Source organism: Pristis pectinata, chromosome 29 (assembly GCF_009764475.1).
Source record: "Pristis pectinata isolate sPriPec2 chromosome 29, sPriPec2.1.pri, whole genome shotgun sequence".
Lineage (NCBI taxonomy): Eukaryota > Metazoa > Chordata > Chondrichthyes > Rhinopristiformes > Pristidae > Pristis > Pristis pectinata.
Genome location: NC_067433.1, coordinates 21,617,807 through 21,645,546, shown reverse-complemented (window position 1 = coordinate 21,645,546; position 27,740 = coordinate 21,617,807). Strand labels below are relative to the sequence as shown.

The following is a 27,740-nucleotide window of genomic DNA, read 5'->3' as shown; positions in this document are numbered from 1 at the left end:
TCTTTTTCTCTGGATCTCGGCAGAACAAGCAAGACCAGCGTTTATTCACACAACCTAATTGCACTTCAGAAGGTGGTGATGATCAGCTACTTTAATCGCTTTAGTCCTTCGGGTGAAAGTGCGCTCACAATGCTCTTGCGTGAACAGTTCCAGCGAAATTGAAGTACCAGAAATGTGTTTCCAAATCAAGTTGATGTTTGGCTTCGTGTGGGAAACCAATATGCGGTGATGTTCCCCTGAAGTTGCTGTTATTTTGCTTCTTGATATTAGAACTCATGGGTTTGATAGGTGTGGTCGAAGAGATAACTGTAACCACGGAGTGCTGACGGAGGAGGAAATAGATTAGCTGCCAATCAACGGAAATAATTTGACAGGTTGATGTCACGTTTCTCGATTAATGGTGAAACTTCAGTCATCCAGGCTTGTGGAGAACATTCCATCCTGCTGCTCAACTGGGCCACCTGGACCTTTGAAAGGCTTTGGTGCATCACGAGATGAGTTACTCACTGCAGGATACACAATTTCTAATCAGCCCTTATCGTACTTTTGTGGCTGGTGCAGTTGAGTTCCTGCACAGTGGGATCCCCATAATTGTGGAGATGGTACAAATGGTCATCCCATTGAATATCAGGAGAATGTAGTTACACCCTTTCTTGTTAGAGAGAGTCAACACATATTACTTATGGGCTACATACATTGATTGTCTATTTTCATATTTTGACAAAATCATGCCGAGAACCTCTGTCATGCAGGAATGGGTTGCTTCATTTTTGAAGAGTTGTAAATATAATTGGACAGAACAAAAATACATTTGCTACTCTGTAAGGAAGGAAGGAAGGAGGATAAGGCATCTGCAGATTCCGAGACACAGACAAATCCCTAAACATCTCCTGCAGTGTTTTCGTTGGATGGGAGGATTATCCGTCAATAACCACAGCCATCCTCTTTTGTACGAGATATGACACAAAACATTGGATTGTTTTCCCTTTGATGTTCAGTGATATCAGTTTTGCAGTACTCCTTGAATCCACATGTCGTTAAAATGCTGCCTTGTTCACAAAGGCAATCACTCTGGACTCATGTCTGGAATTCAACTATTGGCTCCATGTGGGACAAAGCATTTGATGAGGTTCTATAGTAGAGTGATTGTCTGCTGTGAATGTTGTTTGTGAAGTGTTGTCTCCATGTCCCTTTCATTTACACCAACCTTTTGAACAGGATTTATTGCAATTTCCATCTATTGGTTTGCATTAACAGTGCAAGACTTAGCTAAACTAAAATGCTTTGGTGTCATGAAGGCCCCAACTATAATCAAGAAAAGTACGGAGGGTAACCCCGTGGAGGACAGTATACGTAGTCTTTTTTCATTTTTCATTTTGCATCAGAAGAAAATGAGTTCAAAATACACTGCGGAGATGGCAGCAACAAAGCCAATGGTGGCATTGCAGTGTGGTGATGAGTGAGGTCGGTGAGTTCCTGTTGGATTTTAGACAGGATGCTTGGCAGAAGAAAACAGCAGCTGGAGCTCACATTTACATTCCATAGGTTCAGTGACTGCATGTTTATTGTAGAGGCCTGAACAAAAATGGAACAGCTGAATTCTTCCATGGGATATTGCGAGGATCAATTTCATTAAAAAATAATATGTTTCAAATGAAGTACATGTTAATTTTTGTATAACAAACACTTACTTCACTCATGATTAATAATAATTAATGTCGTCACTTCCGTCTGCCTTGTGATTCAATGTTACCCAAACTGAGCTTGTTGTTACCGTGTCATAGAAAATAGTGTTTGTACAATGTAATAGAGAAACCTTTACATATCATAATACTATATTTAGAAATAGTGGATTTCATAGAAACTGGAAGATCAACATTCAGAGACTGTCACTGCTCCAGAATAAGTTACTTATGTTGACGTTTATAAAGGATTTTTTCTCCTGGTCAACACAACACGTATGCTGCAGAGCATGCTGCCTGATCTACTTGACACACTTACATCGGAAAGGTTTAGTTCAGTGAAAGTTGGTGCAGGTGTCACTATTTTCACCAGAAAGCCTATTCATAAACCTCTAAAATCTCTTAAAGTCATTGGAAAATATCCACTATTTTTCTTCTTCATTGTCTCCACAGAAGTTTAAAAAATACTGACATGCAAAATATTACAAATTCATGTTAATCAGACCATGTGACAGTGCTTCGCACTCTGCAAATTTCAGTAATTTCCCTGCAACTGCTGTGAGACAGCGAGTTCTCTGTATCCCCATCTTCCAGCAGTCATTAATTAAATGAGTAACGTTTGAATTTTTCCCGTTCCAAGGCACAATTTACAGTATAAAAACCCATCAGAATCACAACTTACTCAACTAATTGATGTAATGAATGGAGTGTAAACCACCAATATACTAAAGAACATCTGCCATCCGTCAACCTTATGTCCCACTGTTTCCCAAATGCAATGTTTTAATTTTCTATATTTTTTCTTGCAAATGATTGTTGAAAGTACTTGATCGATCCTGCTTCTCCAGGCCCTGTGTTGAATGTCTTTGCTTAAGAGCGTATGGGTTTCGAAACATATTTCCATGTTATCAGCAATTTGATTAATTCCCCTCAATACAACTGCCATTCCGGTTAATACGACCCAAACTGCTGAATTTTTAGATCAGGTTTCCTGAGGTTTTCTTCATCTGCTGTTCCTTTTATCAACGCATAGTTCCATGGAGTGATATCAGATGCATTTTGCACCTATCAATTTAATGTTAGCCTGGTTCTCCGTGTTATATTCTTCAGCCTATGAAACTTCGCTTCATCACCTCTGTCGGGTTTGCAAAATTTTCGCATAAATTTTTAAGGGAGCAGGTGATCTAACCCTAACTTTGGTTTGGTGTTCCTCTATTTCTTTGAATACCATATTTCAAGAATAAATTTATTATTATATTTTAAAAACATAATATTAAAATTATTCTTGAAATAATTTTAATATTATGTTTTTAAATAATATTAATGTTGCATTATTTTTGCCACCACCCCAGATGTGACGCTGTCTTTTAACTGCTCAAGGTTACTTTGACATTCTTATGCACTGGCACTAGAAACTGTCAGATTGAAATTCTTCACCACAAGGCTCAGCCAGTAGATGGCCTACCAAGACCTTCGGATGTCCCGTACCCATCTTTCAAGTGGGTAACGTTGACCATATTGAAAAAAAAACTATTGATCACTTCTCAAGGACGTGTTTAAATTTTATGGGTTTTCAATTTTTTAAATAATTTATTTTGTCTGAACAGTTTGTTTCGGGCTATGGGAACTTCTTTGTTGAAATTTGATGACCAATTCGCAGAAATATTCTTGTTAATGGCCACACATGTATTAAGCTTGTTCACCCACTGGAAGGTCGCATGATCTGTATCAGAACATGGGCGACGCAGGTGCCTATTGGATCCATGATAGCTTGTCCTTGCTATGTGCATCCACAGAAGGCGCTGTGCTCTTCCTGAGGCCGAACCAATCCCAGTGACCCACCGTGATCACAATTTGCTTCATTGTCCACAGAGCCTGCTCACCTGCGCACAGCAGGGGCGGATTAGTGATCATTCCAGCGAATCAGTCGAATTTGAAAGACATCACCGAAGTGTGGAGAGGCCTCACTGACGGGCTCCGCTCAGGTCCTGGCCCAGAACACTAAAATCTCTTGGCAGGCATATTTTCTATTTTTACTGGGTTGGGGTTAAATTGAATTGATGGACGGGTGGAGTTATCCAAAGTAGCAGGGAGCAAATGAAAGTCTGCAAGTGATGCAGAAGTCAATGACAACAAGGTGAATAGACAGGACAGCCAGGAACACACCAGGGAGCAAGGGAAGTCCACTGGAATAAATTGTCGGTTTCTTGCAAAGCGAGATGTCTACGAAGCAAAGCAGATGAACTGCAGCCATGTACAGCTAAGTAGGAGTGGGATATTATACCCATTACAGAAGCATGGTTAATGTCGGAACAGGACTGGCATCTTAATACTTCTGGTTCTTCACGCGGGATAGAGGTGATGAAAGAGAGGATGGGGAGTTGCATTTTTGATGAAGGGGAGCATCAAAGCAGTAGTCAGAGATGAAATTACTGAAGGATCATCCAATGAAGTTTTCTGGTTGAAGTTGAAAAATTAGAAGGGGATTACCTTGATGCTGTTCTACTAGATCCTCCCGATTAGTCAACAGGAATTAACAGAACAAATATGCAAGGAGACTGTGGGAGAGTTGCATGAATTATTGGGTTGTCATAGCAGGAGAATTTAACTTTGCTAATAGAGACTGGGACTAATGTAATGTTAAGGGCTAAGATGGGTGCAATTTGTTAAGTGTATTCAGGAAACATTCCTTGAGCGATATATGGTGCCTCCTAGTGGGGAGATGACCAAGCTCTACCTACACTTAGCCAACAGAGCGGGGCAAGTGGGAGAGCTGTTTGTTACTAGTGACCAAGTATCTATTAGTTTTCTAACATAGTTATTTAAAGGGACATAACTGGTCCACAGGTTCAAGTTCTAAATTGGTGCAATTAAATATAGATGTATGAGAGAGGAACGTTCAAATTGATTTAAGTAGTTTGTTTGCGGGCAAAGGGACCTCCGTCAACAGAGAGCTTTAAAAGGTGAGGTAGCAAGAGCTTGAGGTTTGCAGACTCCTTTTGAATTGAAGAGCAAGGCTGGTAGAAGAAGGTAACCCTTGATGAGAAAACATATTGAGGCCCTGGCGAGAATAATCTGTCAGGTACAAGCAACCTGGATCAAGGGAATCCCTGGAGTCATATAAGTGTTGCAGGATTCTACTCAAGAAGGAAATCAGAAGGCAAAAAAGGGGCCTGAGATAGCTTTGGCAGAGATGATTAAGGAGAATCTAAAAAGATCTGATATCTATATTAAATGAAAAAACAACAACTAGAGACAGAATGGGACCCTTTGAAGTTCAAAGTTCCAAAGACGTACAGGTTAGGAAGCTGAGGGCATGCTTTGTTGGCGCCGGAAGCGTGGCGACACTTGCGGGCTGCCCCCAGAACACTCTATGCAGGAGAATATTTCACTCCGTCTTTCGATGTATATGTGATTAATAAAGATATCTTATCAAAGTGGACAACTTTTTGTGGAGATGCAGGGGATGGGCGAGGCCTTTAATGAATCTTTCTCCTCCATTTAACCGTGGAGAAAGACATGAAGACTTCGAAACCAGGAAAAGTTAATGGGGTGGTATTGGGGATAGTCCGCATGACAGTAGCGGAGGTGCTGGACGTCTTACAATATACGAATATAGACCAATATCCAGGATCTCACCAGCTATAAGTAAGAACACTGTAGGAAGCTGGAGAAAAATCTCGGGAGAATTGGGGAAATTATTTGCACTATTGTTAGTAACTGGTGCGATGACTGTTTACTTGAGGGTAACAACTGCTTTGCCTTTATTTAAGAAGAAGTACAAAGAAAAATCTGGGAACTGCAGATCAGTAAGTCTACCATGACTTGTAAGTAAGTTATTGGAGAGGATTCTGAGAGATAAGATATGCATGTATCTGGAAAGACAGGGTTAATTAGGTGTAGTCAGCATGGGTTTGTGCCTGGAAGATCATGCCTTAGGAAGTTGATCGATTTTTTTTTGATGATGTAACCAAAAGGTCAATAAGGGAAGGCAGTAAGCGTGGTCTACATGAACTTCATTAAGTTCTTTGATGCGCTACCACATGGTCGGCTGCTGTGGAAGATTAGATCACATGGAATCCCGGGAGATGCGGCTAATTGGATACACGCCTGGCTTGCTGGTAAGATGTAGAGGTAGATGGTGGAAGGTTGTTTATTAGACCGGACCGTGATTAGAGATGTGTCTCAGAGGTGATCTCATAGATATGTATAAAACCATAAGGGGCATTGATAGCGTGAAAGCAAGCAGCTGTTTTCCCGGGGTTGGGGAATCAATAACTATAGGGCATAGCTTCAAGAGGAGAATGGTAATATTTAATAGGAACCTGAAGACCAACTTATTTGTACGAGTGGTAGCATGTATCTGGAATGAACTGCCAAAGGAAGTGGTTGAAGCAGGTACCATAGTAAGTCTTAAAAGACCGTTGGAAAGGTATATGGTTAGGAAAGGATTTGAAGATTATGGGCCAAACAATTTTAAATTGACAACCTCGGATGGGCATCTTCGTCAGCGCAGATCAGTTGGGCCGATGAACATGTTTCCGTGCTGTATGTCTCTATGATTCTATGACTCAGTGTCCGAAAGGGGATAAAAGGTTTCTGACCTTTGAGAGAGGGATTGGGTGGGGTAATATGTATATATTGTTGTGAATGAAATGCTTCCCGTGATTACACTCTGTCGGGATATCGTTACCAGCACAACGACAGGGTTTGACAGCTTGAAAATTGTCATAACACTTTCTATGGAGTTGAATGTTTGACAAGGTTGTTCGGATGCAATGCGATAACGCTGTACTCTTGGAAGTGGAAATCCAGAGAGACGTGAAAGTCTTGCTCTGGATAATAGTAGATAATGGTAACGACGCAAGTGAGCCGTGTAAAGTGATTTTTGTGGTCATGGAGTTTGTTAATGTTGGGGGGAATGCATTAAAATTGTAATGGAATCATCAGAAATATATTATTGAGGGTGCTATTTATTTATCGTGGGAAAATTTGAGCTCCGGGAACTGTTTGCAGATGAAGAAACAACTGTGAGAACTTAATGACCTTTATAGAGTGTGAGGTGAAAACCAATCAGGAAAGGTATCCGTGGCAGGCTGGGAAAAGGATATTTTACTGTGTTATCTTTGTATGTAAAATTCAGAATTTCTGATGTCATCATCTTTGTTTCGCCTCCACTACAGTTACCCATTACCGACAGTGAAACCCCTGTTTTCCTGTTTAATCATCTCAGGGCCCATCATGGAAAACCAATGGCAACAATCAAAATAATGCTGAAGATTATTCAGTCCTGACCACTATACAGTTACAGATCTTATCAGCTAATAAGATTAATCTTAACTTGTTCCTTTCCCCTTCCGCAGTGTTGTAAATTGAAGTGATTATCTTAATTATTTATATTTCAAAAGACATAAATTCATTCGTCAGTTTATCCTGTTTCTCTCTCCCTTATATGACCACGATGAGTGTACTCCCGATTTTCTGAATGCACTTATGATTTTTATCTCTTTCTGCTAATGGCAACTGGCATTTTGTTCAAACACATTCGCGATATGACAAGTAGTCATATCATCTGTCGTATAATCGAAAGAACATTTATAAATCTGATAATGATAAGTATTAATCTGCTCCTCAGTAAAATTTCAGAATTGGAACTATGAATACGAATTTCTAGTCTGTATCTCTTGCTCATACATTGATATCATGAGCAACCAGTTGGTAGTTGTTTTAGTGTCTCTAGGTTTGGCATGCGGTGTCCGACAAAATAGGAACAGATTAATATCGATTTCCATCTGAAAAATTTATTACGTTTGTTTGATATTTACATTTAACAATGTAAGAATGAAACAATTACCGATGGTAACCATAGCAAAGTAAATCACGATAGGACCGAAAGTTAATTCATTTGAATTTTCCCCCGTCACCGCTCAACTCCTCTCCCATTAACCTCCCCCTCCCCTCCCCTTGGCCGGATATCCATAGCATCTGTCTGTACAGGATATCAAAAAGGCTGACAAAGAAAAAAAAACCCGATAACTCCTTCATCAACAAAGAATTGTCCTTGATCTCTCTTCAAGAGGAATGATCTGAAGTTATTTTTTGACTACACATGTCTAATAAGCAGAATATCGTTGTGAATTTGCAAGCTACAGGACAAAAGTCAAAATAAGTGGTCTCAAAAGAAATCAATCTCTCTGATGGTGATAATACCGTCACTGAAAACATAAAGTGAATATCTGAATGTTCATCTTTCTCGACAGCTGAAAAGAATATGCTACACAGTGTAACACAGAACATTTCAGATCACTTCAAGACAATCAATGGAAGAAGGAATCGTGGCCTTTATGCTAATTTTACCTGTGAAATAAATTCAGTGTCTAAATTGCAAACGCATATTGCAATCTCACTGAAAGTATTATTCTCCTTAAAATACATACCAAGCATCACGAAAGAATGTCAAATCAATATGAAAGTAAATTAAGTAAACGTACTAAATACATTTACTTTTACACAGTAAAAACGTAAGTACTTTAAACCAAATATATAGCATTTCCTCCCTGATTATATCTGTTCTATTCGGTATCACTGATATTTGAACACAGTACTCTTTGTTCTGTTTGAAAGTCCACCCTAAATTGAACATCTCTCCAATACCCACAACACCGGTGACGGGATAGGTACTGTGGAAACAAACAACGAAACGTCTTTATTCCCGTCTTCATGCTGATGATGTAAAGTTAGGGAATGAACCATCGAAGCATCCAGGTGCTGAAAGGGCTGCAACTGAGAATGCGCCGCCGTGAAATTTATCATTGTTGTCAGTAGAAATGGGAGCCGGGAGAGCAGAATGCATGAGAATCTGTGACCTCGTTTCTGTGCGAGTGAAAATGAATTAAACCAATTTCAATAGGCGACTAACAGCATCGTACAACGAGGACTAGGTAACTATTCAAGATTTACGGGGTTGTAATGATCATCAGTACGGATTCGTTTCTGTAAAATGACTCGTTGTTGCTGGCACATGATCTGAAATGGCTAATGGTGTTCACCACCGTTCCCGTGCAAGTTTGAAATGCAGCTCATTAAACAAAAATCAATGTGGAACATGCAATGTCAGAGAGTCACTTGGTTGACATTGCACAAGGAATGAAGCTTGCACATATTAGCAAAGAAATGCTCGTTGGCTACATTCCATAAGTGTCTTTTTTTAAAACAAATGTTTTAAATACAAAGATTGAATGCATAGAAACACAACCTGTGTAATAATTTGCTACACAGAGTTCTGGTTACTGAGCTCAGTGAAGAGAATAAACTCACCACCATTGTCGACAGCAGCGTCGACAATCGTCTTGAACATCAAAATATCATTTGTGCCACCGTCTATCACAAACGGACCGTCCGAGGAATCAATGGTTTTACTTACAGTACCGTCAAGATCATCAAGGACCAGATCTAGGAGGAAGTATAAATCATAACAATGTTCCTAAAAACAAATGTTGTACAGCGAGTTCCGAAGGAAGAGAGATTTTCTTCTTTGTCTGATTGGTATTTAGATGGAAGACGGATCCATGTCGTGACGACAAGCTACTTAATCGCAGACCAAGCCTACCACTCAGTTCACATTTCAAAGCCTACTATTCAAAGTGAGTAAAACAAAGAAAAAATATTTCATTCAATTCCACAGTTGTCAGCAGACGAGATTTTTTTTTCAAATTTGAACACGATCACACAACGGTCATGACACAAATCATGTGTCTTCATGTTCAACATGTCTCTTCTCTGTCATTTCTACATCTACGTGTCCGGATACTTGTACTTGTCCGGTTTTGATCACGGACAGAATGAATTAAGGTAGGAAAAAATGGAAAACAAAACATATACCAACCGCGAACACTGGAGGAGTTTCCTTCAGGATAATCTGGTCCAAGAACAGCGGCATCAAGAGGATCGCTGGTGTAAAATTCGATTTGATTGATGGGATCAAATGAACTGGAGACTGGAAGTGAGTGAAGGAGACAGATTTTTGGAGAAATTAATTACGGTTTAGAAGAAGAATTCAAAAATCATTCATCATCTGAGTGGTTACTTCGTACGACACAATTGCGAAATGTCGTCTAATGTAAGGACTGGGCCGTTTCAAGAGAAAGATACGCCACTGCAACCCGTTAACAAAGCAATTGATATTTGTAAACGAAATCCATTATTTTGATTACGGACTCAGAGAACTACGGCATGCCTGCTAGAACCGAAGGAATGCTAAACTAATGGTATTTTAAACCAAACGGATCGTCCATTCATGGAACAGTATAGAGCACTGAAATTGATCACGAATCCATTGCAAATACGAACAGAAATATGGACACAGTGATAACGTCATTGTCGGAGCAATTCTTCACATGAGAATAGTTCCTGATATCTGTCCGTATCCAGTCGATGTATTGAACGCAAAGAAAACAAATAAAATTGCTGCAAATCGTCAGTTGAAAAGGAGAAAGAGAGTTAACGCTGAAGGTCGAATTTATTTCATCGCCGTCAGAACCGTTGGGAATGAAGGCTGCTTGAAATTGCCGAAAATAGGTACAGTCGGCGAAGGAGAGAACAAAAGCAATGACCATATAGGGTGGAGAATTAGAGCTAGTACCGACACAAAATGACAGAGTTCGGTGAGGTTTTATAAAACGCAGGAGGGCACCGCCATCGCCAGTGTCACGGAAAATCATTCTCTTCTCTTCTCCATTTTAGAAAAAAAACAGCGTTTGTGTTCCCCCCATAATTCCCAATTCTCTGCAATTTCAAACATCCCTAACTTTTAACGTTTCCAAGATCTGATTAAAACTGATGGACAAGAAACACTACTTTTCCATTTACAGAACTTTATCTGATTATTACATTTTAATTTCAGCCTCGAAGTATACGCTGTTCTCTTTCCTTCGTATTGATTGATTTTAATACCGTTATTGAATGGAGGAGATATTTATCCGATGAAGAGTGTAAAGTACAGATTTTCACCTGAATCTTGTGTCTGAGTTAAATTGTTGCTCCGGGGAGTATTCTCAATCTCTTCATAAATTGTTTGGTAATATTTCGCTGGTGAGTCCCTGCCACTCATCAATGCACCTGCCGAACAAAAGTGTGATTGACAAGTTTCGAATTTAACAATTAACCCTTTGCGATTGGGAAAACAATGATTATCAATGTCAAGGCGCAGAGACTATGGTCTTTGAATCGTCCTAATGTAGGGATTAGTGTCTCCTGCAAATACTGTCGAACAATATAAACACCAGAAGGATCGAAATTAAGGTGCATTAGAATTAAGACATTCCTGATTATCGTGTCGTCACGGTCATACACCACATTTTACCCGATGATAAGGTGAATATCATTATTAGGTAGTGTGGACACCGTCTTTATGGCAGAGAGTGATGAAACTTGGGCGGACTTGTCAATTTAGGAATTTGCGGAGGATAGTGTTGCACTGAACGATTCTAAACAATGGATAATATGAAATTAAATTCTAATAAAACGCGAGAAAAATACCTCTTTTTAATGTGGTGGGCAGAAGCTAATCAGAATGTTAAAGGTGGTGTCGTGGATCCACGAAACGGAAATGAACCAGGTACTCAATGGATCGTCGAACAACAATCAGAAGAACAACCAAGCAGGCACCCAACAACCTATAATTAATTTACCGCTAATACAAAACGAAAATTCAAACAGGACCGTATGAATTGATCGATGTTTAAAGTCGACATTCTAAATATTTCAGCGAATTGAAATAAGCTTCGCATAAAATAGGGAAAACTTATTTGCAATTGCTGCTAATAACGCAAACCGACTTCCAGAAAAGAGCAGCGAACGGAAATCTCGCCAAGTCATGAATTATTGTCCGGAATAATAATTCAACGTTAAGTTTGAACGTTACCTCGTCTTGCTGATCGTCTCTGTATTATCGTCATCAGTGTGAATAATTCGCCGATGAGGAGGAGCCCAAGGATTATGCAGGCAGCATTTATGAAGGAGGGGGTATTGTTTCCCAAATCTTAAATACAAATAGATGGATAAATTCAAAACAGTCCCTGTTGGTTCAGATTTAAAACATTCGCAGAGGAGACTGGTAAATTTTAACTAATGATGTTCCTTCTTGTTCTGTCATAATTTTTCTCAATATTCCTCTCATTCATTGTGCCATATGAAATCCTGAGCGGAAACCAATACGAAGACTATTTCCAAATCAAACCTCCTATATCAGGACCAACCCTTGGACTCGTAAACATTCTCTAGAGGTGACATGATATGTCATCCCATCAGAATAAACACGCATGCAACAAGGTGTTGTTGAATTCTACTCAAAGTTCCCGCGCAGTCCTTGATTTGGAACTGTTCCCTGTTCACAAATACTTGGTCATATCACCAGAGAGAGCAGGGTAGAGCAAGCGCGTTGTATGACTTCAATGCTCATCACCAAGCGTGCCGCGATAGCGCCACTCTAAAAGAAGGATACGCATGTAGGAATGGGACAGGGATTAGTTTTATGCAAATGACACAAGGAATAACACTAATGGTTCGGGTTCTAACCTGATCTTTAACATTGTTTTCCCACGCCTACTGCACAGTGATTATGTAAGTAAAAGGACGTTGTGAAAGCAACGACATTATCTATCGTGTTTTGCGGAATGGGATAATGCAGAAGATCTATGTAAGCTCCTGACTCCTCATCAGTGACACCCTCTGTTAAACAAGCAGCTACAAAATTGTATTCAAGCATAATCTGCATTCAGACATCCAGGCAGACCACACACATGCCATGAATATAAAATCAGTGCAGTACGTAGGAAATGAAAGTTCAGGACCCAAATATCCGATTCTTTCTACATGGGTGCCTGATGGCAACAAAAGGTTTAACACTTGCAAAATGCATGGCACGTAACTTATCAAGGCTACTTCGACAGCACATTCAAATACGACAATTTATTTGCATTGACGCAGCAAGGACCCAGCATATGGGATCAATATCACCTTCATTTTTTCCCAAGTCACAAATTATCTTGGTTCCAACACAACGCACGAATTAATCAATAAACTAAATCTAAGATTACCAATACTTTCTCAAGAGCGCTAAGGGACGGGCAATATTGAAACCGTCATCCTGATGTCAGCATCCGTTAATATCACTTAAATATCTGTCTGGAATTGCTGACCATGTTTTTTTGAGAATTTTGCAAAGTCCTGGTTCAAATCTGTGGCGAGGGATTAATGATTACAGAAAAAATGTAAACTATCCATCATGCCCGATGCAATTAGAAAATAACAAGAAAATAATAGCACTGTAAACATAGATTCGGACTCTAATAGTAAAAGTCGCATAAATTTTCAATACCTGAATAGGTGTGACCAGAGGGCGTTAATACCGAAGCTGCGGACAAATTGGTAAATTGGTAAATCGGTTTATTATTATCACATGTATCAAGGTTAGGTAAAAAAAAATCTTGTCTTGCATACCTTTCATCTAGATAAATTCATTGCAACAGTGTATTGAGGTAGTATAAGGAATAAAAAAAATCAGCAACTTCATTTATTGAGGATTTTGTCTTTAAGCTGTTTATAATTAAGAAATTAACGAATCAATTGAAGAGAACATGGAATCTGCCCAACGACACATACCAGAACAAACGACAATGACATCTTCTTTGTGATCACAGTCATGTTCACCGAGTGGCGAGGAACGACAGCTAGACATAAATGATTCACTTCCGGTGCATTTCACTTCATCCAGCCAGATATTGCCGTCGCCATGGGCAATGGTAACAGCTCCTGGAGCCCAACGACCACTGCCACAGCCCAAATGTCTGCAAACTACATCGGCATCGGCCAGATTCCAGGAGTCATCACATACCGTTCCCCAGCTGTTATTGAACAATATCTCCAATCTTCCGGAGCAATTGTTGCTGCCGCCAAAAAGGCGCAATTGTAGATCTGAGTATTGCAAAATTAAATAAACAGATATACAATAAGTACACTTTCAAAATTGACGGCAGGCTGATAGAACATGGAAGAATACAGCACAGGAACAGGCCCTTCTGCCCATGGTGTCTGTTCCGAATAGGATCTGAAATGAAATTAAATCTCTTCTGCCTGCTCGTGATCTACACCCTTCTACACCCTCCATATCCATGTGCCTGTCTATAATCATTTACACACCACAATCTTATATGATTCCGCCAATACTGATGGCAGCCGGTCCAAGACACCCGCCACTCATCGTGTAAAACACTTGCCACTAACATTTCTATTGAACTTCCCCCTCTCGTGTTCAATGCATGTCTTCTCGTACTTGACATTTATCTCTTGGGACTATGATTCGGTCTCTTTACGCTATCTATACATGTTAATTTATGAATTTCTATCAGGTCTCACTCCAGCTTTGCACGCTCCATAGAAAGTAACACAAGTTTGTCATACGCCTCCTAACTGGTCATACCATCTAATCCAGTCAGGTACCTGGTAAACCTCTTCACTACCGTCTTCAAAATTTCCAAATCCTTCCAGTAACTGGACGACCAGAATTGCACGCAATTCTACAATTTTGGCTGAACGAGGTTATATAAGGCTGAAACATGACTAATTTACTTTTATATTCAGTGCCCCGACCAATGAAGGCAAACATGCCATACACCATATTTACCACCCTCTCTATCTGCGTGCCAGTTTCAGGAAGATATGGATTTGGATCCCAAGGTTCCTCTGTTCATCGATGCAGTTAATCGTCCTGCCATTAACTTACACTCTCCCCTTACATTTCACCCCCGAATGTGCAACATCTCACACTTACAAGGATTGAACTCCATCTACCATTTTTCTGCTCATATGTGTAACTGAACTATAGGCTGCTGTATCATTTGGCAACCTTCTTCAATGACCGTAACATCAATAACCCTTGTGTCATGTGTAAACTTACTCACCTACCCATCTATACTTTCATCCAAGTCATTTATATGCATATCATAAAAGGCGGAGGTCCCAGCACTGACACCTGCGGAATACCACTGGTCACGAACCTCCAGCCAGACTAACAGGCATCCATCAACACACTCAATCTTTTATGGGTAACTCAGTTCAGAATTCAAACTACCAAGTCCCCGTGGATCACATGAAGGTGAATCTTCTGCATTAGCCTGCCATGAGGAACATAGTCAAATACCTTATTAAAATCCATGAGACAATATCCACTGCTCTACGCTTATAATCAACTTCGTTACAACTTCAAAAAACTCAATCTAGTTTGTAAGAAATAATCTGCTTCACACAAAGTCATCCTGATTGTCCCCAATCAGGCCATACGTTTCCAATCGTGCGTTTATCCTATCGCCCAGATCATCGCAAATAGTTCTCCGTTCGCCAGCCAATAATATCCTGCATTATCCTTAGTTGCCTTCTTGAACAAAGGGAGAATATTGACAGGTCTCCAGATCTTCGGAAGCTTACCTGTTGCTAATGAGATTACAAAGATTTTCATAAAGGCCTCAGCAACCGCATTTCCTGCCTATTTCAGTTCCCTGAAACGTATCCCATCAGGCCCCGGGGTTGTATCCATATTAATGCTCTTCAAGAGACCCAGCAGCAACTCCTTCTTGATCACAAAATACCGAGAACATGAGCATGACCAACAGTGATCTCACGATCCTCTCTGTTCTTCTCCTTGGTGAATACCGATGCAAAGTACTCATTTAATATCTCACTCCCAGCATAAATTCCTTCCTTTATTCTTGAGTGCTCTTACCCTCTTTTTTGTTATCCTGCTTTTGATGTAAGTTTAACTTTCATTGACATTCTCTTTGCTCCAACTTGTCCAGGACATTCGTGGTACATTTTGGCCTTCTTAATCCTCTAAATTCTTTTCGGCTTTCTTGATATTCCTCAAGGGAATTATATGATTTTTGTCTTCTAACCATTACATATACTTTCTTTCCATTCTTGACTAAATTAACAACCTTTCTCAAAATTGAAGCTTCCCAGTCCTTGCAATGTTTGTCTTTATTCTTCACCGTAAATCCTTGTTCTTGAACTCTGAAGAGCTGGTTAGATCCAACTCTCATATGTCACATGTGGACTTGGCCGATTACAGCTACGCAGAATTAACTCCAATTAACACCCCTAACTCCAATGGAATAACGGGATGTTCTTCGCACAAGCCGGCACTTTACAGAAACATTCTGAGCCCTGGGGAATACACAATTCTAATTTTCCCTCCCTAATTTAGTACTGAGATTACAGCAGAGTTGTTTCATCCTAAATGCAACATAAATTATTTGATTTCATCCAGTCACATATATTGTAATTCGCCGCACTATTCACCTGTTATTCGGCGAGACTGAGATTCATTTCCTCCATCGCAGGCCTTTACGTTTGATATCCGAGGCTTGTCAGCTTCTGTGAACAAGAGAAACACGTCGACTATTTTATATATCTGTTTTATAATGTTATCTGCCATACAGTATAATGACTTCCTTATGTTACCTTCACATACAACACCCGCATCCTCCGTGTGGTCACAGTTGTGTTTTCCCCAAGGATTTGAATGACACTGCCAAAGAGTCGACTCGTGCGAAAAGCATTCCATCTCATCCAGCCATATAGGCCCAACTCCCTTTCCAAATTCACGGGAGCCAGGATAAATAAATTTTATGTGTCCGCATTTCACTTGTTTACAGATCACCTCTGCAGATTTTTCATCCAGCTTCTCGGAACACACTGTTCCCCAGGTCCCATTGTACAAAACTTCCACTCTCCCTTCACATCGGCTCTCTCCGTTCACCAGGCGCATCTCTTTGTGCTCTGTGAATGGAACAGGTGACACAAAAGTCTTCGCAGTGATTTCATGCAACAACAAGCAAAAATATTTTTGGTGAAAGGAAAAAAGACGCTGAACATACGTATATCTTAAACAAAGAAAAACACAAATACAGCTGGCAACCCTCAGCAGGAAGGAATAGGTGTGAAGGGATGGACGAACCGGAAATCACGCAGTGAGGTATTCTACCAAATTACTAAACGTAGAGTGGACCAGAGGGGAATGGCTTTCTGTTGCTGGAATCCCGTTTGAGTCAAGGAATCTGTGAAGTGTCAGGCTTTGAATGCGAAGTTTGGTGGGGTGGAATGTGAGGAATAAAGGAACGTTGATCTTTAGAGAAACAAAGAAATGCAGATGCAGGACTCCAGATTAAAAACGCTATGATGCTGGAGGAACTCAGCAGGCCAGGCAGCATCCGTGGAGCAAAGTAGGCTGTCAACGTTTCGGATCAGGGCCCTTCTTTGGGACTCAAGAAGGGTCGAGCAGGGTGCTGAACAAGGATGCTGACCCGAAACGTTGACGGCCTGCTTTTATCTATGGATGCTGCCTGGCCTGCTGAGTTCCTCCAGCATCATAGTGTTTTTCAACGTTGTACTTTCTGTGTCATAATGAGGAGTGTGATGAGAGCTGCCGCAAATAAATGTGGGGAAATGATCGGTTAATTGCTCTGCAATCTTTTAGGAAGAAAGGAGCACGGTTCAACATTTCTCACCATGTATCCATCGTCTGTTCTTGAGACCTCACCTACCAAATCCCAACGGATTGCGCTTTGTGATGCAAGTACATGAGATAATTTACTATATTTTTCATCTATGCTCTTCGCACGACCCAGGGACCAAAACAGCCTTTCCAGCTGAGGAACCTATTCATTTGCACTTCTTCCACTCTAGTGTATTGCAGGGTGGTGTAGGGGAGATCACATTGAGAACACCGACAATAACACTTGTGTTCAGTAAACACAAGTGGTCCTCCACTGAGCTTCTGGTTGCCTGTCACTTTACTTTGACATGCCACGTCTATTCTGCCTCACCCCCTGTGAAGTCCTTAACTGTCACAACTAAAAGCAACAGAAATTTGAATAACAACGCTTCATTTCACATTGCAGTCTTCCGGACTCAATATCGAATTATCCAAAGTTAGCTATTCAAATCTTTCTGTCTGACTGTATGAGAACTTGAAATATCTGCCTCTTATTATTTTGGAATCAGTTTTTTTTCTTCTGTTCTACCTATATAACCTGGCTGTCTGTGCACGACCCATGGTCTATCGATGAACAACATATTACGCAAACTAACAGAATAATCATTTCCAAAATGTGACTCTGACTGTAATATTAATTTGTGTGCTCTCCCCCATCAGAGTTACTCCTCCAACTCCTTTGCTGCTAAAAACGTGTAGCATTCTTTCATTCCCAGTCCTGCCGAAACGTCTCACATCGAAATGTTGATTAGTTTTGTTTCGAAAGATTAGTTTTCCCCTGATATTCTAAATACTTTGTTCAATCAGGAATATAGTTACCAAAGCACTTCGAAAATAATTGGTGGAAAAGAAAAAGTCAGCATGGTTTTAAAAATGGTCATGCTTGGAAACCTTTTCAATTTTACATGCATGGGCGTTTTGCAGGAATATTACACGTAATTTTTATCCATCAGCTTCGTTAGGGGACATTATGAAGAACTATGACTGAACTCAGGGAATTCAAAGTCAGAATAGCAGGGGCGGGAAATGTAACAGATAAATTCGTCTTCCACCAGCTATAGTGGAAATGAATGATTAAAGGCATGATACCTGAAATAAGAATGTAAAATCATCGGAGCAACTGGAAAGTATCAATTTCTGTTCCATTAAAGAGAAAAGTCTGAACTTGATGTTATAACATTGTTTATATATGTAAAAGTATTTGGTGGGAAAGGAAGTGGATGCGTTTCGCTTTTGATAGACGTTCCAACTACAGGCTATGTACGTAAGAGATTCGCTATTGAGCGCAACCATGAGTTTTCAGGGAAAGGTTTCGAGAAATATGAATAACTTCCGTGAACTTTTAAAATTGGCGCGGGGGAACTGATCATACATTCACGCGGAATGAGTTTGATGTGACTGAGTGGGTGTCAGAGTGAATACTTTACACAAATCACCGGGGGATACAGCTCTCCTTGGAGACTGTAAATTATTTGTTACATCTCCATAACGATAAATCTTATTCCATGCTGCAGAAACTGGGCAGATTGAATGTATCCTTACCAGAACACATCACTGTTACATCTTCTTTATGACTGCAGTCGTGTTCACCCCAAGGCGCTGAGGGGCATTCCCAGAGACAAGATTCGTTACCTGAACATCTCACTTCATCTAACCAAACTGGGCCAGAACTTCGTCCACAGTAACCAGGAAGTTTATCTTGCAAAGCATATCCGCAACCCAGTTGCCTGCAGACCACGTGAGCGTCAACCAGATCCCAGGAGTCATCACAAACCGTGCCCCAAGACCCAAGGTAATAAATCTCCAGTCGCCCGGCACATGTATCTCCACCACCGGTGAGACGTAACTGCAAGTGGTCTGTTGAACAATAATACTGGTATTTAATCACTCCATTACAAACTGAACGTATCATGTTGTTAGAGCTTCTGAAGCTGCTCTGGAAATTAATTTTGCAAAGAAATGTACAATCATGTCATCGAAAATCTGAAGCTGCGTATGTTATCAATCTAAAAATAAAACTGAAAATGTGAGAAGAACAAACATGTCATGCAGCTGCGTCGTCTATTGAAGAGGGCGGTCATTTGCTAGTGTGCGCCTGAAATCAGGTGCGGCCATTCGATCTTCATGCCCTGTAGAGATACCTGTACGCTGACTGCCTTCCCTGGTGGCTTGCGCTGGCCATTTACTTCTTTGGCTGCCCCACTGACGTCAGGACCACACACGGCTTACAGTTGTGAGCATCGGCAACGCTGCTCTGCAAGAGTTGCATATCATTTACCGGGACATAACCTCAAGTCAGAACGTTCCCCCACTGTTCATGTAGGCAGGGGTGCGATCCACTTCAATCTCAGCCGAATGAAAGGATAGACCAAAGGGTGTGGAAGAGAGCAGAATAACATTGTGGCTCTTGACCAAAGCCTACAGCTGTCCGATCACAAAGGATCTCGAGAAAACAGGTGAGTGCGGGACGATCCAGACCAAGATGAACCCCTCTCTTCTGGACTTACTTATTGTATTCAGGCCCGCAAATCCTGAGGAATCAGTCCTGCACAACATGAACCATCCCTCAGAAACGCACTCTGTGTTGTTCCACACTTTACGGAGGCGTTTCTTGTAATGCCTTGTCCTGCACTCTGTCTACCTTTCTCCCTCTACCATCTGGACATGACCTCCTGATCCATTCTGCCAACTGGAAATGAGATCTCCAATGCATAATTCCTTATGTGGAAGTATGTGGAAGTCTTCCCACTTTACATCGGACTCCTGGGCTGGAGAGTGCTGCAACCTTGCTGATATGCAGAAGGTTTATAAGTTGCGTGACCGACTCCCCCGACGTCTGTCAGTTCTGCAGCTTGGAGGAGCCAGTACGTCATGTATATATTTACTGTGAGAAGTTGTACACACTATTTGCTTATTTGAAGGGCTGCTGTTCAAGTTCCAATTGGATTCCATCAATACCCTTTGCGTATTCGGTGCAAAAGTAGGCGAGTTGGTGGGAAATTTCCTCGTTGCTCTTTTTTTGAGATTAGTTAAATTGTCCATTCAGAGTGCCATGCAGTGGGTCGTCAAGGATTCCGCCAGAACTGCCAAACCGTCGAGAATACGTCGATACTTGTGTGTCCTTGGAGAGGGAGCATGTGTTGTCTGTTAGCTCTCTTGAGACCTTGCGGAATAAGTGGGTGACGCAGGGGCTGGACTGCCTCCCGGACAAGGAGGGCAATGTATTAATTTGATGTTCATATGTAAACACTGAACTGAGAACGAGGTACGTATTTAAACATCTTTATAAACATTTTGTAAAGCTTTCTCTCAGTAACCTTTCATGAGAGAGAGACAGAGAGAGAGAGACAGAGACATAGAGACAGACAGAGACAGAGAGAGAGAGAGGGAGAAAGAGAGATAGCAGATTTTAGTCAGCTTCAAGGAAATGGGAAAGTTTAGAGGGAAAACAAAGCATGTCTGGGGCTGAAAATATGCAGAAGATATGATCGTCAAATTAATACATTGCCATCCTTGTCCAGAAGTCATTACAGCCCCTGCGTCACCCACTTGTTCCGGAAGGCCTCAAGAGTTCCAACAGACAGCACATGTTCCCTCTCCAAGGACACACACGCATGGACGTATTCTCGACGGTTTGGTAGCTCTGGCGGAATCCTTGACGGCCAACTGCCTCGATGAAAAAAAACATAGTAAAGACAGTTTTCTTAACTGCAGATGATCTACGCAGGGAATTAACTAAACAGATGGAGATGAGTAGAACTAAGGAAAAAAGAAACTGTAGCAGAATCGATTACCCTCTCCACAAACGCTGCCTAGCCGGCCGAGTATTTCTTTTTTTTTAGTTTTATTTCAAACTTCAAGCATCTGGAATTATAGTCTATTCTGAGTTCTAATGAAAGGTCAGAGGACTGAAAGGTTTCACTCTCTACACATATTTCCTTACTTGATGTGCAAATGTTCTGTTTTTCGTAACAGTTTCACCTGTTCCTTCAGATCTAGTATACTGTGTTACAACAGGCATCCTCCAATGTACTATATTTCAAACTACTAGCGTAACTTTATTCACTGGTATGCCCCTTTTTCCAGGAATTTAAAACACACAACTGTACATGCAGTTGTGATTCCCTTATTATTCACGTTCTGATCAGCTGTACAGGATTTCCATAGAAACCTGCTCTCGACGGCGTCGTTATAACATTTTGGATGGAGATGCGTCAATGACACCTTTATTCTCCTACCAATAAAGAATAAGCGAGGGCCTCGTTAAGGGTAAACTTAGGGTATCATAGTACTTTTCTTGAAGCGGTGAACACACAGGAAAACGATGAACATGCATTTGACACTGTCAAAGTAATGAATACACGAACGTATCAGAGCTGCAGTACGAGTTTGAGACCGCGTGTTATGAGTTGCAGCTCGAGATAAAAAAAAAACAAACTGTTGATCACCCCACTGCGGAGATGGTCTGGAATGTGATTGTTCCTATTTGATGAATAGATGCATGGCGAAATATTCGCCTGCCCGTTCCTCTCATGCATCACTTCTTAGGGCGGGGCTACAGTCAAGCACAAGTCCCTCTACTGAGAACTTCCGCATATAGTTAAGTTCTTGAAGTTTCACAGCCAAATTAATGTACACAGGAGAGGTTATTTTTAGGAAAAACCTCCATCATTGTGATGCTTTCCATCAAATGTGTGAAGCTTTCATCTGACTATAATCTCCACCGTTTTAATATGGCCGTGCTCCATATGTTCAAGTTCTTTCAGTTTCACAGCCAACAGCATATAAAGTCTGGATGCAAGAGATCCATTATTGCACTATCACATGCTAAGCCGATTCCATACCTTGAGGGCAAAATTCTGTAACCAGAATCCTTTTACAAAACTACAGATTCTTCAGCACCGGAATGACTGGTAAAGATAGAAAACACGTTACTACATTCCCAGTTGACCAACAGCTTTACCAGTTAAATGCGATTAGCTCGTATCCTTCGGTGGTTTTAGTCTGCTTATCCAGAATCATACAGCATTGGCCGAGGTATTTTGTCCTACCGCGTCCATGTTGACGAAAGAAAATCCACTTATACTCAGCCTATTCCAACGCCATGGCTTCTATTAACTTCGGCCCTTTCCCCATTCTACAGTCACCAGCCTATACGAGGAGCAATGCACAGTTGCTGATTAATCTGCACATTAGAATGTCTTAGGTACAGTATGTATGAGTGACGCGGGAGAAAATAATACAGACCATCCAGGAGAAACGCAGTTGATTACAGAGTGTACCTGCTAATTCCCCAAAGATAGTGTCTGAGGGTAGAATGAACCTGGGCTTCTGTAGCCGTGAGGCTTTCCTTTTCCAGGTCATCATCCTTTACGTTTAAGCAAACCAAACGTAGAATTCACTGCTTTAGTCTGCTTCCCTGTGTATCTGTTCCGCCGTCGTCGCCTAAGTCTGTTTAGAACAAAAGACCAGAAGAAAACAGGAGCAATAATAGGCGGCGAGGCACCTCAAGCCTGTTCTGCCATACACTAGCATGATGGCTAATCTATGCAGGTCTCATTTCCTCTTCCGTGCCATCTCCCCTTACCTCTCAATTCCCATTTTGTACAACCATTTGTTTATCTCCATTTTAAGCATATCTAATGATCTGGACTATTGGTCTCCCTGTGGCAGAGAATTCTGGATATTCACTGCGTTCTGAGAGAAGAAATGTCTGTGCAGCCCAGTTTTATGTGAGCAACCATTATGTTCTACATATGTCTCCTGGTTGGTGACCCTGAACAGTGGAAAAATCCCAACTTTTACCTCGTCTGTTCCGCTGACCATGTTCTGGTTTTGAATAAGTCACCCCATCTTCTGTACCAAAGTAAATCTGAATCTGCCGGGCCAGTTACGTTCAGATTATAATTGTAGTGATCGATCTTGACATAGAATTATTCTGCAGAATTAATCTAATAACACATGTTGTGAAGAACTGGCTGAAGTAACAGTCTGGTCTCTTCTGTGCCCAGCTCAAAGAGTCCGGACTGCACAGTGTCAACATTACACAGAACGACAACTGTTCTTCTTGCCAAAGCAATAATTACGTGTGTGTTCTCATCAGCTCTGTTGCAATTTGGACACTGTGCCCTATGGTCAGTATTGAATTACATTATGTTGTGGCTAATATCATTTCATCAGCCGTCCGAATTACACAAGATGGCTGCCTGCAACATGCAGGCTAGACAGACTAAGCAAGACAGTAATCTGTTCAGTGCTGAATTATAATGATGTTTCCCATTCCATACTTTTGTTTATTATTTCTCTGCCTCCCAAACTTAGTCTGTAGCTTTGGAACTAAATGGAAATGATCGGGGTATTGCTGGCTCGGAGAGCAGTCTAAAAAATAGTGTTTGGATTTGGAATTACTTTTTGTCTTTTCATGTATTTTTTTCTTGTCATTTACAGTTCAGATTCCCTTTATCGGACCTTCAATCTTCACATTTATATTACCCAGGCATCCTTTTTTTTTGTTTAGAACATTAGTACTTTATTCGCCAGCATGCAAGATCCCAAACTCCTCTCATGCACCATACCGACAAGAATATCAGAGCAACTTTCAGAATTGTTCACGCAATTTATATTGTCACAGTATACAGTAAATGCGACAAAAACTAACTTGGTCCACCACCGTTATTGAATATATATCTTGATGAACAAAGCATATAGAAATTATTTCATGTCAAACTTCAATGCACGGCAACAGAAACCATCGAAAAAACTAACCTAAGGTTTTGTTTTTCGCCAGTACAGCCCGGATCCTTCCGGACCCTCCCCTACAGCTCACTACCCAAATGCTGAATGCATTTGATAAAAGACATTAACGCAGCTTATAAACTTGATGGTTCACATCTCCAGATGACTGTGTGCGTGAGTTTTGCATATTCCCTCTGTGAATAATGCTTTTCACTCTGTGCTAAGGTTTTCATTCATATCCCCTAAACGCGCGGTCCGGTAGGTTACCTGTTCAAGGTAAATTGTCCATCATATTCAAATGAGTTGCGCAGTTTTCGTTTGGGTGAGGATGGGGTGAATTGTCGGGAAAATACAATGGAAATCGTGTAAAATGAGATTGAATTGTAGGCGCGTACTTGGTGAGCAAATAGCCAGATATCTATCTGCATGTCTCGTAATAATTCTCGAGTTATTACGAATCGTTGCACCAGATTACAAATTCTTATTTCAACCTTTATAACAATATTCACCTGAACACAGGACACCAACGCCGATGCTGTCAGAGGAAGACAGATTTAACTTGAATGTTCTGCAATTTCGGAGCTGCGACTCGTTTCCCTCACACTGAATTTCGTTCACCCACACGGGCTGTTCACTCTCTCCGTATTTTGACGAGTTATAGGCGGATATGGCGAAGCCGCAACCCAGCTGTCTACAGACTACGTTAGAATCCTTGATGTTCCAGAAGTTATCCTGCACTCTCCCCCAGTTGCCATCATAATAAATCTCCAGTCGACCGTCGCAGCGGCTTCCCCCATTGGTCAGCCTCAAAGACCAATTTGCATCTGCAAAATTAAACATGTTTGGTGAAACCGTTAAACCGAATCCAAAATATTCCACAAAATATCAGTTTTTTAGCTGTTCAGCCAATAGTTGCAATGCTTGATTTCTACACGCTTTGTCCAAATGTCATTCGGACAGTCCGTCTGTATTAGTAACCTTCCTCGCTCTAAATACAAAACAACGCCGAACAATGTTCCTGCCTAATCTCGGGAACTCCGTCCAGCAACAAGAATTAGAGAGACTATTGAAAATAAACTTGCAAATAATAACTACTCGTATGTACTAATTGCAACTGAATGCATTTGTCATGCCGAGGCCTGACCATCACGAATATCGTAGCTTGGTCAGACTCCTTTGGAAGTATCACTTTATTTTTCCTGCAACGGTGAAGGAAAGCATCTCAGGAGCCATTTAATGTCATGAAAGAAAACATTTGCATTTTCCTCTATCCAAACTGAAAGACGCACATGTAACAATGCCAGACTTTACTCCTTTTCACCGACTTTAAAGTTGAGGACATTTAGTTCATATTACCTCTCATCACTCTTCCAAAGAATCTAGGACTTGACACCTCTCTGCAGCAAATACAATTTCCTTATATCTCGGGATTTTAGCATCGTGCCGAAAATTAGAATTATGTTAAATTTATCGCCATCTTTCTCCACCCTTAAGAATATCTATGTTTTGCAAACTTCAGAATTCCACATGACATGCTCAAAGTAAGTTTATTTTCACATGAAAACACTGAAATGGCCCCAAGACCTATCATTGGTGAGATGAAGGGATGACAACTGATTTCCTTCTAAAACTGAAACTTAGATGGTCGCCACAAAACGCCATATTCGGTCTATTGTTAAAGATTCTCGGCGATGAACTCTGCACAACTGGAGAACAGTTTCTACCAATTCAGCAAAGTCTGGCGGCTCACCTGAGCAGATCACACCTGTGTCGTTGCTATGCGAACAGCTAACCTGATCCCAGGAGGAGACTGGACAATCAGCTAATCGGGACTCGTTTCCCCGACAAAGATATTTCGTCTTCCAGACGGGTCCTGTTCCTTCACCAAAGTAAGCACCTCCGGGAGTTGCGTTTACCGCACCACACTGTAGCTGTTCACAGACCACGGCAGCATCTTCCAAGCTAAAGTGCACATCACAAAGTGTCCCCCAGCGGTCTCCGTGTAGAACTTCCACCCGTCCTGAACATCTGTTCTTCCCACCCACAAGTCGTGGTCCATCCATCCCTGTTTTAAAAGTAAGTAAAATGGAGAAACCGTTGGCATACTTTTCACTCCCTGATACGACTGCCTTTCAAGTGCGTCTATGTAACAAAGAAAATCAATAAACACAGTTTAATGCAGCTGTGATCTTAACCTTGGAGGGCTGGGATAATTCGTTTTCAAGACGTGTTTCAAATCGCCTGCGAAGCTGTTAAATTCCCGTCTGGAATACACCAGAATAACAACCATGGTTTGAAACATGACATTATACAGATGGCAAGAATGTTTTCTTGCAAGTATTTTATAAAGAGCCTTCCCTCACTGATGGTCACTAATTTTACATCGTTCAACATTTATTTTCTTTTCTGTCGAAGAAGACAATCTCATTGTTCCATGTTGTACTCCATCGGTCAATTGTTGTCCACTCACTTACCGGTATGTATCTTTCATTGATCCCTTGGGATGTTCAGCATTGCTTATATTTCCATTTAGCTTCATGCCATCACCAAGACTGAAAATGTTACGTTTAGTTCTCCCAGTGAAGACTCAATATTGATCTTGAATAGTTGGTGCTTAGGCACTGTTTAATGTGGTGTCCCGCTAGACAGAGCTTGCCAATCTGAGAAGGACACTTCGTTTCAATTGTTAACTATCTGTTTGAACTACGACTGTGTATAATCTTCAATTTCATTTTTCTCAATTTATCAGTAACCTCCTGTAAGGGACATTATCAAAAATGTGCTGACAACCTATTAATACAATTTCCAATGTTTCTCCTTATCCCTTGTGATGGATAGATGCACAAAGGCTTTCAATAGATTCAACAAACATGACTTCACTTTGGCTAGTTCAGAACGACTGTGTTAGCTATTTTCCAAGGTTTTGACATCACAGGTTGATAGATAGTCCATTATTCTTCCATCGACCGATGCCAGTGGAATAGATATTCCCCCGTTTTCTCATTCACTACTTTCTCAAAGAGTGAATGCATATTTCTACCCTCTAATCAACAAGAGCCATCGCAGTGCCTATGGATTTTTGGAAAGTATTACCAAAGTATCCATTAACTCTGAAGCCAACTCTTGCAGAATAGTCGGATATGGATAATTAGGTTCTTGAAACGTAATTGCGTTCAGGCTCATTGTCGTCTCTGTTTCTTGTTTGTCATTGAAATAATTTTATTTGCTTGCTCGTTTTCATTGCGTACTTGTTTCTCCAGTATGTTGGCAAGTTTTCTTTTGTCTTTGTGAGAAAGGAAAAACGTATCTATAATCCTTATGTCTTTATTCCTCCCTTTACATTTTCCCGTCTAAGTCGGTAAGATACATTTCTTTTCTCTGTTACTATCTTTCCTTTTCTCTTACATATCCTTTGGTATCTTCTAAAATGTTCAACTTCATCATGATTACTGCTTACTCTGGCACCTTCAATGCACCATATTGAATTTTCTTCTTCCGCAGTTTAACGTCTGCTGCACATGTTAGTAATGATGACCTAGATTGTCGCCTCCTACACGTTTCCATTTTTATTCACACCCATAGTTCTATGAGTATTTAACGTTAGAATTCGTCTTGCTTACTGGTTTCATTTACGACTTTATAAGCATTTTCATCAGGAGTAATGCGATTGTTCAGATCTTCGGTTACCTAAGATTGGAGCACGTTTCCCTTTGTGCCTTTCTGCCTTCATGGAATTCATATTTATTGCAAGTTCAGTATCATTTCTTCATACCCTC

General features: G+C 40.8%; 1 protein-coding gene across 1 annotated transcript; it reads right to left on the bottom strand.

Annotated features, from left to right (window-relative positions):
• Positions 1-8,952: 8,952 nt before the first annotated feature.
• LOC127584181 (deleted in malignant brain tumors 1 protein-like) lies at positions 8,953-19,141 on the bottom strand. The gene is made up of 3 exons (XM_052040762.1): positions 18,772-19,141; positions 16,197-16,514; positions 8,953-9,134 (listed from the first exon to the last, which is right to left on the bottom strand). Exons 1-3 carry the CDS (start codon positions 19,139-19,141, stop codon positions 8,953-8,955), a joined length of 870 nt encoding a protein of 289 aa, XP_051896722.1.
• Positions 19,142-27,740: the final 8,599 nt, after the last annotated feature.